Below are 18,418 nucleotides of genomic sequence, written 5' to 3' on the forward strand. Positions count from 1 at the left end.
AGACCAAACTCAGAGAAGGCAGAGTCAGCAGCAGATCAGGATCATGTCTCCCTTTCCTTGGTTGATCTTTTACTGTACCGACCTCAGCTTGGTTCTTTTCTCTGGTTGATTCCTTAACCCCCAACCCCAGGCTCGATCCTCTCCACACAGACTCAGCTGTCTAGCAGGACCAAGCAGCCTGACTTTGACACTTGCTTTGCCACAGGTCTGTTGGGTAGCCTTAGGGTGAGCCCTGAACTCTGAGTTCTCCCTAGGTTAATACCACATCTTCCTCACAGAGCAGGGGTGGGAGTCAACAGATCTGTAGGGGAACAGCCCTAAAAGAAAGGAGATGGCCCAGGCCCTGTCTCCCATCACTACATCTCCCTCTCAGGCTAAGGGAGTGGGGAACATTTCTGCTCAGGGCTTGCTTGTCCCCACAGCACCCAGGAGCTTCCCAACCTGGAGTTGAGGGAAGACGAGGTGGAGGGCATTGCAGAAGGCATTGAGGCTGCCCTCTTCCACCTGACCCAGGACACCAACCTCCGCTACAAGAGCAAGTACCGTAACCTGCTCTTCAACCTGCGGGATCCCCGAAATGTGAGCCAGGGGTGGCTCCACCTGCCTAACCCTCGCTTGGGGTCACCAGGAGCAGACAGCAGGTTGGAGTGGGTGCTCTCAGGACGGAATGGTGCATTCTCTTCCCCCAACCTCCACAGGACCTGTTTCTCAAAGTGGCTCACTGTGATGTCACCCCTAAGGACCTGGTACAGATGAGCTCAATCCAGCTGGCCCCGAAGGAGCTGTCCCGCTGGCGGGACCAGGAGAAGAGAAGGGTGAGAGCTTTGTAGACAAATCAGAAGAAAGGGGAGGGCAGCGGAAGGGGAACAGAGGAAGCAGGACAGAAGGACAGTCGGGACTGAGAAGGAGCTGGAGAAAACAGAAACCATGCAAGGTGTGTGTGTGTGTGTGTGTGTGTGTGTGTGTGTGTGTGTGTGTGTGAGAGAGAGAGAGAGAGAGAGAGAGAGAGAGAGAGAGAGAGGGAGGGAGGTATGTGAGGACATCACCATTGCTCCTCTTTCCACCCCAACTTCAGATTTGGAAAAGGGGCCCCACAACTCCACTCCCTTCAGTCAGGTCCTCCTGGGTCCTGCCTGTGGGCCTCCTTTCGGGAGTAGGGAAGGCATAGCATTGAGCTTGCTGTCAGGAATGCTGGCCCAATGTTTGAAGGCCAGAGGCAATAGTCCAATGCTGAGCTGCTGAGGTGCTGAGGTAATAACCCAAGTCCAACCGGTGTCCCCATCCATCAGCCAAGTTTCTGTCCAGGCACTGCAGGTGTCCTCAGATGGGAGCAGCTATGTAGTTTGGGTGTCACTGAAGCCTCTGTGCCACAGCTATTAAGAATTCCATGGTGGGGTGGTGGTGAAGAGATGGCTCAGGGTTAAGAGCACTGGCTGCTCTTCTGGAGGTCCTGAGTTCAATTCCCAGCAACCACATGGTGGCTCACAGCCATCTGTCATGAGATCTGGCCTGCAGATGCACATGCAGGTAGAGTACTCAAATACATAAAATAAAATAAATCTTAAAAAAGGAAAGTAACAGATGTGCAGCTTGGTCTTCATACGGGTTCCCCCAACAACTGGAGCAGGGGCCGTCTCTAAACCTGTCGCCTGTCTGTGGATCCTGCTCCCCTAACTGGGCTGCCTTGTCTGGCCTCAGTGGGAGAGGATGCACCCCGCCTAGAGGGGATTTGATGTGCCAAGGTTGGAGGATACTGGGATGGGGAGAGGGGTGTTCACCCTCTCAGAAGAGAAGGGGTAGGGAAGATGAGAGGAGGGACTGTGTGAAGGGGGACTAGAAGAAGGGGGACAGTGATCAGTATATAAAATGGTAGGTAAATAAATAAATAGATAGATAAATAAATAAGGAAAGAAAAGAATTCCGGGGTGGGAACTGGGAAGGAAGCTCAGCTAGTAGAGAGCTTGCCTTACAGTATGAGTTCGAGCCCCAGAATTCATGTAAAAAGTCAGCATGGTGGCATGTGTTTACAATCCCAGTGTTGGCTAGGGAGGCGGAGACAGGGAAGCCTAGTGAAAGACCTTGCCTCAAACTGTAAGGTGAATGGCTCCCGAGGAAGGACACTGAAGATGGACCTGTGGCTTCCACATGCATTTGTACACATGCATCTAGCCATCCACTAACTCACACCCCCACATGTGGGCATAGGTACACAAGCAAGAAGGTAATGCACACAGGGCCTGACCTAGTGTGAGCTGTTTTGAGTACAAAGCTGAGTGTGTCGCCATCACGGAGTCTCCCTGCCTGGGTGTGGAGGCTGCAGGACCCCTGTCTTCCTGCACCATTAGGAAAGGAGAGGGTCTGGAGAGATGGCCCAGTGGTTAAGAGCGCTGGCTGCTCTCGCAAAGAACCCAGGTTCAAGTCCCAGCACTCACATGGCAGCTCACAACTGTCAGTAACTCACACAGACATAGCACGGAGGGAGAACACCAATCTAAATAACATTTTTAAAAAAAGAATTTGCTTTAAACAAACAGAAAAGGGGAGACAGGCTTACAGGTCAGGTGACTTTGCTCAACAAAGGGGATGACAGTCATTCCTGTGAAGCTAGGCTGAGCCCTCCTCATGTGTTGCTTAATACCTTGCTCTAAATCCCCAGAGAACAGATAAACTGAGGTTTAGAGGCAACTAAGGGGTGGCCCAAAGTCACTCTAATCCTTAAATCTTTATTAATGACCCATCTGGGACTCAGCCTGCAACACTTGTTCCCACACCACAGCCTCCCTGGGGACAGATGGGTGGGGCAGCCAGAAGCGTAGTTGACTTGGGTGAAGGCCAAGTACAGCGACATTTCTTAGAGGAGGCACAACTTCAGTAGGACCTGGAAGGGTAGGGCTGAGGGGGGCTGGCTTTCTAAGTGAACAGAGAGAGGCTTGAAAATGAGGGGAGCCCCCAAGGGAAGGGCCTCGAAGGAGGGAGGGAGCGACCGGGTCCTGGGTGGCCAGAGGCCCCTGGCTGAGTTTGGCTTGGTTACTGCAGAGCCTGGATATCATTGAGCAACAACAGAAGGAACCGTACAGGCTTCCCGCCTCCAAACTGACTCACAAGGGCGAGGTAGAGATCCCTCGGGACTCGGACCAGATGCTGACCTTGGAAGACCTGATGGTAAGGGGCAACCTGAGGTCGACACAGGTACTCCTCGCCCTGCTAACTATGGGGCCCTGAGCACGGCCATTGCCTACTCCATGGCCCCATGTTCAAGACAGTAAGTAGGTCTGGCACTGTTCTCCCTCCTGTTAGCCTAACTCCAGGACACTTGTCTTTACGCTCACCCCAAGCACAGCCACTCTGGCTTCAGGCGAAGGTTTTTTCCAGATGTGAGAGACACAGAGATCTGTTTTATCAATGGGTTTATATGCTTGGAGTTGCCACAGGCAAGGAACTACCCGAGACCCTGGGCATAACGCCAGGGGCCCTCCCGACCTTGCCCTTGCACTGGAGGAGGCCCAGGACTTAGGCCTCTAACTAACTGATGGGCCAGCTGCATCCCCTGGTGGAGCACCATCCTTTACCAGAGCACTTCCGTCTTGTCCGGAGCCTGCTTAGTATGGTGGCTCATCTGTCCCAACTTGGTTAACCAGTGTCCTGTGGTCAGCAGGACCTCCCCCTTGTCCCCATATCCATCACTCTGAGAAGGCCTCTCTGGCCTGGTTGGGGTCTTTATGGGTCGGTTGTCACTTGGTTCTGATTAGGAGATGGGTGGAGGGCAGGCAAGTCTCTTAGCTCATGTTCAGTCATTCAGTACAGATTTATGGAGCCTTTCCTGGGTACCAGGCCCTGGGGGAAATGACAAGGGTTTGACAAGACGACACTTGCGGGTTTGTCACCTCCCACCCCAAGTATTCGAGCCAGGAAGAATCACTGCCTGTGTAGAGAGGAGCCCTCGGGGGTGCAGCTGCTCCCCGGCGTAGGCCAAGCACATTCCCTCGAGAGGCTGCGTGTCAGCATTGGAGAGGGACTGGAGACACAGAGAGGTGTCAGGAGAAAGAAAGAGAGGAGATGATAGGGGGACGGGGAAGGTGACAGAGAAGAGCAATCTCCACTCTTACCGAGTCCCTGCCGTGTGGCCCCTACACAAACAGCACCTGGTTTGAACATGGCGGTTACTAAATGCAGTTCGTGCTCCTGCTGAAACCGGAACCAGTGTCCTGGGCTGGAGTGGGTTGGGGATGTGCCCCTGGCAGTGTCTCGAAATCTCTTCAAACCTTCTGAACGGAAGGGATTTCTATTGAGAGGGCGAAGGTGGTTAGAATGTTTACTCTCCTGGGTTCGTCCCCTGCTTCTGAGGACTTGACCCAAGGAAAGAAGTAAAAGTTAGAAAAACACTTTGTGCACAAAGATGCCTTCGGGGCTTCTTGCTTGTGAAAACTGGAGGTGACCTGAATGTCTAGCAGCTGCCACACAGTTGGCCCTGGGGGGGTGTCTAGAGAAGGGGCAAATGTGTCTACTGCAATGAATGGGGTACAAAACAGGGTGCAAAGAATAGGACCCCCAGACCCTCTGCATAGAAAAACTATGAAAGAACACCCAGTGTACCAACAGTTGTTCAAAAAAAAATGGTGGGGTTTTTTTTATTTACAATTATTTATTTCCCAAGTTTCTTTACGAATTTTCAGTGTTTGGAATAGAAAAACATACCTAGAAAAATAAACCAGATTCTTGAGGCTCTCTACGTAGAGAGGGCTCCTGACTTCCCGGCCACCTTGCCATCAACCCCCCCTTCAACCTCCGTGCTTTCCAGGAACCCATGGTGCCCAGAGAGTGCAGCCTACAGGCCCTAACGACCCCCCTGGAGGACACCACAGATTGGCATCAGCACCACCTCTGTGACTCCAGCTGCCAGATCTGCACGGGTGGGAAGGGAGGCAGGAAGGCTGACAGTGGGAGCCAGCCAGAGCTACAAGCTGGCATCAGCCACAGCATGGGTGAGTAGCCGAGTTCGAAGGCAGCAGAACGGGAGTGCCTGTGCCACAGGTCACCTTGGAATGAAGACAGCGCAAGACTTGGTTCCAAGGCAGGCGGTGGGCTGGCTTCTCCCTCCGTATACACATTTCAATTCTTGCCTCTGTTCTTTGCAGATCAGAAATCCTCAACTAAACTGCCAGCCTTCTCCCCGGCCGCCATGAACGAGGAGGAAAACACCATCCAGAAAGCCCCAAGTCCAGTTCCTGTGTCCTCTCCAGAGATGCTCAAAGTTGGGAAGACACCCCCTAAGGAACCACAAGACAGGTATGGGATTGGTAGCCAATAGGTGAGCAACCCAGCATCCTGGGTGGGAGAGGCCACCAGCTGGAGTAACAGCATCCACACACTGCAAGAGCTTCATTCCTCTGTGACGGCGTCTTCCTTTGTCTGTGAGCCTCTCTTTTTCTATCTGAAATGGAGCTCACAAAGCTTCTTGGTTCCCTCCTGCTCAAGGCCAATGCTTGGATCAGTGTTCAGGTCTCTACAGTGAGAACACAGCCCTTACTGACTTTGCAAACAAAAGGGACCGTGGGGATATCCCAATGAATGACTCTGCTTGGCCCTGCCCTGTCCCTTCTTCTAGGCTCCAGATGCCTGCTGGGCCCAAACCTGTCCCGCCCAGCCCTCCGCCCTGGGAGGGTTCACTGGACATGTTCTCCATCAAGCACTTCCGGACCAAGGCGCAGCTGATCTCCGGGCACAGCTGTCAGCTTGTCCAGGTACTTAGGTTGACAAGGACTCCCTCACGCCCTTCTCAGCCCAGTTGGTAATTCATCCAGTGAGCCCTGTGCTGACTAAGCAGATGATACCCTAGCCTGATTCTGACACACACTCAGGCTAATAACTCTACCCCAAGATGTAAGGAGAGAGAGACCTCGGGGGTGGGGATCGTCCTGGGACTCCTCACTCCACAGGAGGGTTTTGGGAGTGATGTTGAGTAACTGTTAGTTAGGGAGCCCCTGAGGGTTCAGATACACTGCCTGTCCTTCCCCTTCTCTGACTTGGCCTGAGGTAATGGGAAATGAATCTGCCTAAGAGCGTGGGAAGTTAGGTGCTGACCAACCTCCTGCCCCCAGGGTCTGCCAGAGGTCATTCGCTCAGCAGGCCGCCTCCCTCCAAACCACATCTGGGATCTTCTAGACAGTATGGGCCCATCCAGGGCAAAGGTAAGTGGCCTGCTCTTAGGGCACCCTCTCCTCTGCTCCCCCTTCTCAGCTTCTTCTCTCCCCATCTAACTCGCCAGTGACCCTGGGCAAGGTTCTCCCTTCCTGCCTTCTTCCTAGAGCGGTAGTTCTCAACCTGTGGATCATGACGGCTTTGGGGGTTGAATGACTCTTCCACAGGGGTCACACATCAGCTATCCTGCATAAATATTAGATATTTACATTACGATTCATAACATAATGTAACATAGCAAAATCACAGTTATGAAATAGCAGCAAAAATGATGTTATGGTTGGGGGGTCCCCACAGCACGAGGATCTGGTCTCGGCCTCGGGAAGTTTGAGAACCACTGCTCTGGAGGAAGTAGGCTCTCGGAGGTCTGCTGGTCTAATTGTGCCTGCAGGCCCAGAGGATGACGGTCCCTTTGCCACTCCCTCTGTATCCCTCAGGACATCTGTGTGGTCAGATTGAGTCCCCACGGGTCTCGGGACATCCAGAACTACCGTTTGCTCTACTCCTACCTCAACGACAAGCAGTGCCACTGCCTGGCGACCGTGCATCATGTGAAAATGGTCCTGATGCCCTTGCCTGCCTTTGAGCCTCTGCCAGCCAGGCTGCGCCCTCTGGGGGGCCCAGGTGAGAACCAGCTACTCGCCCAATAGAACTACAGAGCAGCCACATCTGATCCAAGTAAGTGTAGCAGGCCAGAGGCAGATCCAGACCACATGCAGCCAAGACGAATAGGTGTGCGTCTGCCGCTGCACCAGCTAGGCCTGGCTTCAGGGCAGGGATCGGCCTAGGCGTGGCCCTAGGAAATCACTGTGGAAAAGGACTTTAGGGACTCACACGCAGGATGTGTCAGCCTGCTCTGAAGCAAAAAGCCTTAAGATCTCGCTGGGCTGCAGTTCCCAGTACTGGAGGCAGGTTGGCATGTCCTCCATTCACCTCTCATTCATTTCATTCATTCATTCATTCATTCATTCATTCATTCATTCTACAATAAGCCATTTCCCCAATTTGTGGAAGGCTCCAAGACAGATGATACACCTCTGGGGATGGTGCAGACTGTCTCCATTAGGCCTTGAGGTCAAACCATCAATGGCCTTACCTCTGCCAGATGACCACTGATCACCTAGACCGAACACTCTGAGACAGGCTCTATCGCCTGGTTGCTTTTCCCCACCTCAGTGACAGGAAGTTCTCTCGACCAAACCTCTGGATTCACTGCAACCTTTGCCGCTGTGTGTGTGTGTGTGTGTGTGTGTGTGTGTGTGTGTGTGTGTGTTGACTTCCTCCAGGTCTTGGAACCCTCTTCCTCCTCTTTTCAGGTCTTGAAACTGCTCACACGAGCCTGTTACTGGCTGTGCTGTTCCCAGAGGATGAGCTTCCAGACACAGCTCTGTCCAGCCCCGTGTGGAGCAAGGCTCCAAAGACCGTGTCTTTCAGCAAAAAGGTGGAAAGGATCCGATACTCATCAGAGGACAGGAGGTCAGAGGCCACCCCGAGAGGACCATCTCCCCATGAGGAGGAGCCAAAGCAGAGCTTGGCCCAGGGCAACCTGGCTCCAAGGAGTGTGTGTGCTCCACAGAGCCTCTCCAGAGGCAGGGGAAGTGAGCCTGGGTGGGGACAGTGGTCCTCAGAAGCAGGCTGGCACTACTCCCAGCACTACTCCCAGCATCCCAATCCAGCAGGACCCATGTTCCCTGGCATCAGCCGTGGACAGCACCTCCACAGGGCCTCCTGTTTCCACCATGACCTACACCAGCACCTCAAGGTCTTAGTGACCATGAGTCACCAGTTCCAGGCCTCACTGAGGCCCCAAGGCCAGGATTCCTGCCTCCCATCTACCGTAGTATCTGTAGTTCCAGATCCCCCTGGGTCTTCTTCAGGCCCTTTGGATGGAGGTGGCTCTGGCTGTCCCCTGCCAGAGGGGCCTGACCCTTTAGAGCTTCCAGAATAGGAGTGTTGAATCCTTTCCCAATGCTGAACCCCAGGAACGACAAGTGAGCTCTCCCACACCTGCCCAGTTTGTGTCTGTTCTGCAGTCTGTTTGATGTTGATTTTTGGTTCAATAAAAACTTGGCAAAGTAAGGATTGCATCTGATGGCCGACAAGGAGTCTCTAGTCCCATCCAGGTGTGGCTTGAGGTATCTTTGAATTTTTCTACACAAATGCATGATCTCCCCAGTAGCTGACTAGAGGGGGGGTCCCAAACCATCACTTTGCCCCAGGATGCTGAGTGGGGGTCCTGAGCCATCACTTTGTCCCAGGACAAAGTCACTATGTGGCTTCTGGAGACATTAGAAAAATCTAAAACAACGACAAAAAATCTCTGAGCCAAGTGTGGGCATGCGCACCTTTAATCCCAACTCGAAGGAGGCAGAGGCGGGTGGATCTCTTGAATCTGAATCTAGGCTATTCTACATAGCTAATTCAAGACTGACTATCCAGCGCCTTACAGTCTGTAAGCCACTCTAATAAATCTCATATATTTATGCTATAAGTTCTGTTCCTCTAGAGAACCCTAACACACTGTCTAAAACAAAAAACCTGAATTAAGGGGCAGGATCCGTGGTGGGAGAGAAGAGAGACTGGGGTTGGAGGAGAGAGAAAGACACAGGCTGGTAGAGGTGTCAGGAAAGCTAAAGGAATTTTATTATTCATGGAGTTGTGGTGTGCACATGCACCCGTGGCTCTCAGAGGTCAGAGAAGAGCATTGATACTTCCTCTTTCGCCGTCCCCTTGACTGTTTTGAGACAGGCTGTCTCCCAGAATCAGAAGCTCACCGTTTTGGCTAGCCAGCAAGCTTAAAGTATTGGCTAATTGCTGTCCCCGTTCCTCTAATGCTGGTGTTAACAGGCTCTTAGCCCCTGGGTTTTCTCTGCAGCTCCAGGAGTTGTTCTAAACTTTGGAAGGCAATAATTTTTCTTTTGGATAGGTCAGGGGTGGGCACAAAATACCGTAATGTTCCCTAGGAGTCCATCCCCATGTGCGTCTGTGAGGGGCTTCTCAGTATACGTGTCGGCTCCCTCTCTCTCTGTGGGGTCGCTGTTGAAGCTGAATGCTTTCTGTAGGTCTTGACAACGGCTAGAGACAGCCAGGGTTTAGGTCTGAGAAGACCTTCGGGCCTGCTAAGTGAGTGGTATAGACTTTGACCACTGCTGCCTTGCCTTAGGTCTGGAGTGAGCTTCTCACAGCAGCTTTGAGTCTGGGGACTGAGTAGCTTCCCCAGACTAATTCACCCAGGACACCCCCCAACCCCACCCTGCTACTTTTCCTAACCTACCCTCGCTCCCCTCCCCCTTTGCTGCAGTATCAGAAGCATGCCTCATTCTGGAGCCCCTCTTTCTACCCCAAGAGCTCTGCGTCTGCCCTACCCACAGCCGACAGCAGAGGGGGCCCTCTACCTTGGGATGGTGGTCCGGGCTGGCAGGACCGAGTCTGAGCTGGGGGCGGATGAGAAAGTGGGAAGGTTTGAGCGGGGAAGGTGGGCGAGGGTGGGTTGCAAGTGGGAGCAACGAGAGTATGCCGGACCGGTGAACCAGAGAAAGAAACGGGGCTCTTGAAGGAACTCCTCTGGCTCAGAGGGCACGGGATTGCCGCAGCCTCAGCGCTAAATGCAAATGATGCAAATTACTATGCAAACCTGCAGCTCCTCTCCGAGCCCACAACTTGGGTGGCTTTCCTAACGCTGTTGGGGTTGGGGAAACCGCAGTACACGTTTCTCCCAGGCCGCGGCTTTCTCCTGGAAAGACAGCAGAGGCATCGGGGGAAGAGCTAGCCTCTGCCCACCGCCGGGGCCTGCCCTTAGAGGTTCAGTTTGCCCTTCCATAAGCAAGGGTGCAAACGCGGCGTTCTGACAACTCGCCCCGGGGAGCGGGATATAGATGAACCCGGAAACCATGCATCCTGCCTCGGGGTATGAGTTGGGCATATGACCCTCCCCCCCCCCTTTCTGCTCCTAGTTCTCAAGCCCTTTCCTTATCTCTTGATAGGGACCAGGAACGCAGCTTGGCATGACGTTGCTAGGGGGTGTGATCGGCGGTTGCTAGGTTCTAGGAATGTTGCTATGCAACGCCGGGCAGGGCCCTGGTTGCTAGGCCGAGGAGGAGTCGCCCGCTGCCCAAAGGGTTCTAGCGAACTGCGCCCGCCCCCACCAGGACCGGCATTGGCACCCCCAGGCTGGACGCAGTCTCTGGGGTTCCTTCCGGTTCACACCCTCTGTCACTCCGTGATCCTCTGGGCTCCAGAGCGAGGAACCCTGGGTCTTTGTACACGTGTCTGTGCGCCTGCTGGTGCAGGGGGGTGGGGGTAGAATGTCTCTTTTGAATTTCCATAGCAACTGCTCCCGTGTCACCCTACTGCTCCCAAAGGTTTAAGCAGTTGCGTTACAAATTTACATATATCTGCATGTCATTAACATAGAGGCGGAGCCGGAACTTGTTTGGGCAACTATCCCTGCTGGACAGTTCTCCTCGCACTGCTTTCATCCCGTCCGATGGCCACCTGGACTGCGCATGCGTAAGTGATTTGCGTCTCCGTGTTCTCGGTTTGAGGTGGGTGGGAGACTTTTGACGGTGGTCATCAGTTCTGGTCCACTCACCTTACAGAGCCGAAGACTCAGTTCCTTAAGCAACAATGTGACTTGTTAGACCCCAGTTCTGCCTTCCCTGGCTATGTCATCTTAGGTCTGTGCCCGTCTCTGTGACTCAGTTTCCTTCTCCGTAAATAGACGTACTAGTCTTTAACTCACTAAGTTATGTGAGGATTCGTGAACTGCAACTTTGGCTCACACTCGTTGATGTCCTGGTGCACAGTAGGCAGTGGATGTTTGTTTTCTGCCTCCCTCCTTAGAGCCCAGTTCCACTCAGAACTCAGATGTAGAGCAAATGAACTTCTTTTGCAGCTCCAGACATGGCAGGAGGAACTTCCAGATGTCAGGGTAGACTGGATCCCAGGCATGAGATGAGAACTATTGACCAGGCCAGGTTGGTGCACCATGAACCTTCTCCACTCCACTGCTACTCTCAAGGCGTCCACGGTGTCGGGATCCCTTGTATCCTCCGAGCACTGGAGTTTAAGGTGGTTGCTGCTGTAGCTGGCTGAGGCTGGTCCAAAATGCCTGTGATGGAGTTGGGGTTCCAGTCTGCACTTTCACTAAGAAAGGTCCGCAGAGCTGTGGGACAACTTCTTTGTCCTTCTCGGACCTCAGTTTCCCTCCACATGGGAGTCTCTGCTACAACCCGGGGTCGAGTGGGAGTGAAGAGCTGTCTTGCTGCTGCAGCAAACAGGGAGTGAGTTCCCCATTCTTGGGGCTATGCAAGCAGAGGCGAGGCTGGAACTGAGCAGAACTTTGAGCTGCCTCCCCAAAAGGTGGAGAATCCTTCCTGAATCTGATTTCTGCCTTTCCTGTTCTGGTAGAGGCTCTCTTGCTTGCCTTCCATTCTCCCAGTGACCTTCTAACCGCTACAGGCCTGACTGCTAGAGCCACATGGAGGCAGAAGAGGCATTAAAGGGCAAAACCCAGTTCCACTCTGTACTGGGGAGAGCTCTTATTAGGCTTAATTGAAATAAATGGGATTGCTTCCCGTCTAGTGTAGACTGTGTGGTCGGCGATAAAGAAGGGCGAAGGAACCTGACTCTGATGGGTCACTTGGCTTCTGGGAGGAGATAGGACAATATGCGGACCATACCTTGTCTTTGCCATTCCGACCGCTGTATATACGACTGCGCTCTGCTGGCAGTAGACCAGCTCCTTCCCTGTAGCCACCTGTGCTCCACAGGTGAGAGTTCCAGGGACAGGCTGAGAACCTGGCAGTGCCCGGCTGGCTTGCCTGTGGCCCACTCTAGGGGCCAATTAAGTCTCTATCCCTAGCTGTGCCGATTAACAGCTAATAAGGCAGCAAGCACCTGCAGCTACGGAGGCGAATTAAGAGCAACAGTCGGCATAATACACAACCCCATAAGTGAGCAATTAACAACCGGAGAAAGATTAATAGAAGCAATTATGTCCTACTCGGAGCTCTGTAAATACGACTGTCAACCACTGGGGAATTCAGTCCAGTCTCACCTGGCCCCACCCCAGCCGTAGCCTCTGCTGGCAGTGGAGACACTTGAGTTAGTCTGTAGAGGACTGGAGCCATCGACACACGGGGCACACCCAGATATCTACACAGGTATATACACCCAGGCACACAGAGAAATGACCCATAGGACATAGCTACACAGACATACCCCGACGGTAAAACTCACATTCCCTCAGATGGAGATGGAGGGACACAGACACATAGAAATCCTTCCAGAGAGACACATAGACTTGCAGGAAAATGGCCCCTGTGTCACAGAGAGACACTCCCATGTCACACAGACCTAGACATACACAGTATATGTGACATATAACAATCGAAACATAGACATATGAACACACGGCTTCATGCACGTGGCGTCATATTTGCACGCCGTGTTTGCCATCTCCTGATGGCCGTCTTAGTGAGAGCTAAGGCATGGGAGAAGTGAACTGAAGGTAGGAAGGGACCTGAGGAGACAGAGTGTGAATGAATATATGTGCAAGAGCGGTGCATGCTTATGTTTCTAAACGTTCACACATGCTGACGTGTGTGAACTTGTTATCAGTTTGTAGATATGCTCCAACATGTCAGCATGCATGCACCTGTATATTTACATTTATTTACATTATTAACCTATATTGGTGTATCATGATGTAAACATAGATTGTGTATTCTTTATGTGCTTGGGTCTGGTAGATCTGTGACTCTGTGTATGTGTGTGTGTGTGTGTGTGTGTGTGTGTGTGTGTGCGTGCATACACATGACCTACACTCATTTCTGCATAAAGTACCATTGTACATAAGAGGGAATTTACATGGGACCTGTCTGTCTATAGGCTGAGTGTGGGGAGGATGCCTTGAGGAACCTAGGAACTCTTTCTGGTGATCCTTGAACCTGTGAAGCTGGAGTCCACCCCCTGGAAGTGGAGCTTGAGGAGAGTTAGGGATTCCTTAGGGGCTCCTTGGTTGACCTGGACTTCCTTATAGGATCTTTTAGAGCAGATGCTCTAAAGAAATGGACCTGAAGGTTCTATTGATTTGAAAGAAGTCCCATGGAAAACCCTCAGACTGGGAAGTTGAGGCAGGGGGATGATGTCTTAGTCAGTGTTACTATTGCTGTAATGAACATCATGGCCAAAAGCAAGTTGGGGAAGGAAAGGTTTCTTTGGGTTACACTTCCACATGAACTCACACAAGGCTGGAACCTGGAGGCAGGAGCTGATGCAGAGGCCATGGAGGAGGATGCTGACTGGCTTGCTCCCCATGGTTTGCTCAGCCTGCTTTCTTATAGAACCCAGGACCCCCAGCCCAGGGATGGATCCGCCCACAGTGGAATGGACCCTCCCACGTCGATCACTAATTGAGAAAATGACCTACAGCCAGACCTTATGGGGGCATTTTCTCAATTGAAGTTCTCTCATTTCAGATAACTCTAGCTTGTGTCAAACTGAACTACGATTAGCCATCACAGGTGGCAAGTTCAAGATCAGCCTAACCTACAGAGTGAGTTCTAGGCCAAAATTGCACAAACAAAACTACTATCCAAGGCTGGGAAGGTAGTTGAACTAGTCAGGTACTTGCTGTGCAGGCAATGGAAGCCTGAGTTCAACCTTCGGAACCCACAGTGCAAGAGAGGCAGCGGGAACCTGGAGGCCGGAGCATCCCTGGCCTCACGGGCTGGCCAGATTCACATAATCTGCAAGTCCCATGTTCCATTGAGTCACCCTGCCCTGTTTCAAAAACAAAACAAAACAAAAAGCAAAAACCAAAACGAACAGATCCTGGGAAACACGGACTAAGCTTGACCTCTGGCCTTGACACACACACACACACACACACATACATACACATACACACATACATACACATGCATACACACACATACATACACACACATACACACATACACACACATACATACAAACATACACACATACATACACTCACATGCATACATACACATACATACACACATGCATACATACACACATACACACATGCACACACACATACATACACCATACACACATGCACACACACATACATGCACACACATACATGCACACACATACATATACACACACATACACACACTCATGCCCACACACACATACATACACATACATATATACACACACATACATACACACATACATATACACACATACACACATACATATACATACACAGATACATATACACACATATACACATACACACATACATACACATACACACACATACATACACACACATACACAGATACATACACATACACACACAACATACACACACATACACACACACACACACATACACACACACACCACTGGACACCTAACACTCACACAAACTAATATTGCATCCCCACCCCTAACTATCCACACCAAGTCTCCAATCTGGGACATACACCATCCTACACACAAATTCTATCGTGAAGGGATACAGGCCAATGTGTTAACATAGGAAGTCATGAATGTAGATGTTTGGAATGCTCCTCACAGGCACACCAGGACCTAACCACTCTGCCTTGGCTCTCTCACACATGGAATCACACACATAGGCCCACACACTGTCACTGTCTGAAGTGAGCCTAGGGCTAGACCTAGGAGCACAGAGGGTGTCCATTGGCAGGTCCCCCCACCTCCTTCACCCCCCCACTGGCCAGAGGGTGGAAGCCACCGGCTCCCAAGAGGGCTCTCCATCCCTGCTTGCTGACAGGCAGATGCACTGAGGCCTGGCTGTGCTACAGGGATGGGGTGGAAATAAGACTGACGTGGCCCGCCAGCCTCTCCGCCAGCCTCCATGCCCTACACCAGGATGGACAGTGAGTTGTCTCAGAGCCACCCCTACACTGAGGCCTGCAGGAGCTACAGGATACAAAAGCACCTCGGGCTTACATGGACACTCACTCCCACAGGACAGAGGGAAGAGCCATCTCCCAAAGCCAGGACTGGCTTGCAGATACCACAGGCAGCTCACTGCTCCCCTGCTGACCAGGGCCCTTGAAAGTCAACAGAAAGTCAGAGTGACATAGACCTGGCAACCCCACAAATCTACCACAAAACATCTGCCTGTCAGACTCTCCCATAGTCTCAGTTTTCATTCATTCATTCATTCATTCATTCATCATTCATTCATTCGTCTTCTCACTTCTTCAGCCAATAAAGACATGAAGGAAACCATGACATTTAGTGACCCTGCTTTGCTGGATGCTGGCCTGGACATACAGAGTGGGTGAGGGGACCAGCAGGGATGAGTGGAAGGGTTATCCCAGACAGCTTCTTCCTCAGTTTCTTGAGATGAAAGAGGAGGGGCTGCTTCTGTAGCTGGAGGGGAAAGCACCGAATCCCAGGGTAATGGATAATAATAGCTGACACGACGCTCTCTCGCTCCGCTCATATGCGGTGCGAGGCAGGGTTCTAAGTGCTTTCCATGAATTAACTCAGTACATCGGTGCAGCAACCCACAGAGGCTGCTACTGTTATTAACCCCACTTGTGGTCACAGGGAGGTTAAGTAACTTGGCCAAGGTCAAACAGCTTGTCAGAGCCACCCCAAGTGTTTAGAACATTCCAAAGGAGGCCGCCAGTCCTCCAGCCCCTCCCCTATCCTGCGACTCCAGGGGCCTTCTCTGCGTGCCCACGGACACCTCTGCCTTTCAGTTCATGACTAGGTCCCCGTTCCTGCCAAATAGCTCCTCTTTGAGGTGGGGAGATGACCCCCCCACAAGCTCTATTGGCTGGCTTCTGGCAGTCTGGGGGGGGGGAGGTGGAAATCTGGGGTCCCAGGTTGAGGTTCAGGCTATTCAAGAGGGCTGGAGTCCCAGGGGACACAACCCTTTGATCCTGTGGACCTGTAACCTTTAACTCTAGCTGAAAAGAGCCCAAGTGGAGGCATCTGAAGTAGAGGACCCAGGGGAGAGACGTCTGTTGCTTGATCTCAGAGTCCTGGAGGTAGTTTATAGTGACTATCTGGGAGTGTGACCAGAGAGTCCCAGAGTGTAACCAGAGAGTCAGTCATGCTGCTGGAATTGATGGAGAGGGGCAGAAGTGGCTGAGTATTTCCTCCCCCATCTCAGCCCAGACCTTGCCAACTTCAAGCTACTTGCACCCAGGAAAATACTTTGGGTCCAGTTCCATGCTGGAAGCCACAGTGGGTCTCTGAAGGAGGACTTAGTTCCACATCTTGTCACCTTTCCTACTTCGCTCCTATTGCTCCTGCCCCCTGGGGGGTTAGGGAGGAAGTGGGGGTTCCCAGGGAGGATCAGCTGGAGACCCTCAGTGTCCCGGCAAAGCGTTGCCTCTGCTTCTCAGGGCCCCAGGATTCCTGCTCAGTCTCCAGAGGGTTTTTCACACAATTACCCAGGCCAGGAATTTCGATCCCTGGTGCCAGCGCGGCCCTTGTTATGCAAATGTAGGCAAATGAGATGCAAACAGAGCAGTCCCAGATTAACAGAGAAATCCCCAGCAGCTGGAGGAGTCACCGAAAAAGTCAGCTCGCTCCAGCTTCCCTGTAACCCCATGTCAGGCTTCACCCACCTGGATCCCCGAGGGCCACCATCCTATCCTTCTATCCTCTAGACCAGTGGTCCTCAACCTTCCCAAGGCCACGACCCTCTGATACAGTTCCTCACGCTGTGGTGACCCCAACCACAAAGTCGTTTCATTGCTACTCCATAACAAGTTATTGGCTGCCGTTATGAATTGTAATGTAAACACCTGTGCGTTCTGTTGGTTTGAGGCGACTCCTGTAAAAGAGGAGACCCCAAAGGGGTCTCAACTCACAGGCTGAGAACTGCTGCTCTGAAAGCTGTCTTCTCAGACATAGGAAGGGCTTCTACCCTTCCACCCTCTCTCCCCACATTTACCACATCGTGGCGGGAGTGGAAGTTAGTAGTGGTGTTTCCCAATCAATTTTGTTCATGTGGAAGAGGGAATCTCTCCCTCTCTCTCTCTCTCTCTCTCTCTCTCTCTCTCTCTCACACACACACACACACACACACACACACACACTCACACAGGGTAGAAGAGTCCCTGCTAAGCACACACAAATACACTCATTCAGACCCAATTACACACAGCCTTGCCCACTGTACTGTATAAATCAGCCCAAGCCTTTGCCTCTTCCCTCCCCTGACACACTATAAATTAAGCCGCAGTCATTCACAGGCTACAGTGCAGTGGGTCATCTGCCTGTGTCCTCTCTCTGGGACCACAGGGTGAAAGGTACTCCCGATAGAAGGCCATTAGGCATGATGAAGACCAACCGGTAAGCAAAAGACCCCTCCCCGGGGCATGACCCTGGAGAAGGAGCCCAATGTGGGCAGTGCTTACCAGAGCCCTTGGAGGTTCTGGCTAGTGTCTGTGCTTGTGGGAACCTGGCCCCTGGCAGGCCCAACCAGTCCAGGCCCAACTTCTAAAAATAAGAGCCGAGGAGAGAAGCCTCTGGTTGGTTCTGTGGGAGCCTGTTGCCGTGGCAACCCTTCTCAGAGGCCTCCCTCCTGGCTGGGCTGCCCCGTTTGGCTTCAGGTCTCTGTGCCAGTCCCCCTGTGCTGGCCCCTCTGCCAACCAACCCTCTGTCCTGTCTTCCTTGGTGGGGGGAGCAGGTGTGGGGCGGGGGCGGTGCAAGCCAGAGGACCTTGGGAACCCTGACAGAGCACAATGGCCTGTGTGTGAGACCCAGGCTGGGTCTGCTTGTGTGGAGGCTATGTGACAGTGGGGTGTGTGACTGTGTGATGGCCTCTGTTGAGCTGTTCCCTGGGTGTGCGTCAAAGCCTGTGACTCGACTGTCAGAGTCCCTGTGGGTTTGACTGTGCTTTGTTTCTGAATCTGCACCCATGTGTGACAGGAGGTGTCTGTGTGCTGAGGGAGGGATGTGGCTGTGGCTTCCTGGGAATGTCCCTGCCCTGTCCCTTACCTTCTGGAGTTATGGGCGGACAGTATAAAGAAGGCTAGTGACTGGGAGTGAGCCAAGAGGTCAGAGGACATGGCGGGGGTTAGCTTCTCCTAGGACCTGCTATCAAATTGCACCTAAACTCCAAGTCTTGTCCAGGTGGGAGCACTGGGATATCCAAGCCTAGGAGTTAAGGAGTGTGTGTGTGTGTGTGTGTGTGTGTGTGTGTGTGTGTGTGTGTGTATGTGTGTCTGTCTGTCTGCTAATGTGC

At 52.4% G+C, this 18,418-nt stretch overlaps 2 protein-coding genes across 9 annotated transcripts in view; both read left to right on the forward strand.

The window, feature by feature from the left end:
* Window positions 1–8,277, forward strand: part of Spocd1 (SPOC domain containing 1) — a 29,117-nt gene extending 20,840 nt beyond the window's left edge. For 3 of the 5 annotated variants that reach the window (NM_001438229.1, XM_087548788.1, XM_087548789.1), the window contains 9 exon segments: window positions 423–579; window positions 699–815; window positions 3,037–3,162; window positions 4,799–4,982; window positions 5,136–5,286; window positions 5,606–5,741; window positions 6,099–6,188; window positions 6,636–6,822; window positions 7,515–8,277. In NM_001438229.1, the coding sequence (NP_001425158.1) occupies window positions 423–579; window positions 699–815; window positions 3,037–3,162; window positions 4,799–4,982; window positions 5,136–5,286; window positions 5,606–5,741; window positions 6,099–6,188; window positions 6,636–6,822; window positions 7,515–8,146 (1,780 nt within the window). In that variant the 3' untranslated portion in view covers window positions 8,147–8,277. 5 annotated transcript variants of the gene reach the window in all.
* A 2,351-nt stretch (window positions 8,278–10,628) lies between these two features.
* Adgrb2 (adhesion G protein-coupled receptor B2) overlaps window positions 10,629–18,418 on the forward strand; it is a 63,099-nt gene continuing 55,309 nt past the window's right edge. For all 4 annotated transcript variants that reach the window (XM_087548771.1, XM_087548785.1, XM_087548786.1 and 1 more), the window contains exon 1: window positions 10,629–10,707. The gene's annotated coding sequence lies outside the window, so the exon portion shown is untranslated. The remainder of the gene's footprint in view (window positions 10,708–18,418) is intronic.

Source organism: Rattus norvegicus, chromosome 5 (genome assembly GCF_021556685.1).
Source record: "Rattus norvegicus strain SHRSP/BbbUtx chromosome 5, alternate assembly SHRSP_T2T, whole genome shotgun sequence".
Classification (NCBI taxonomy): domain Eukaryota; kingdom Metazoa; phylum Chordata; class Mammalia; order Rodentia; family Muridae; genus Rattus; species Rattus norvegicus.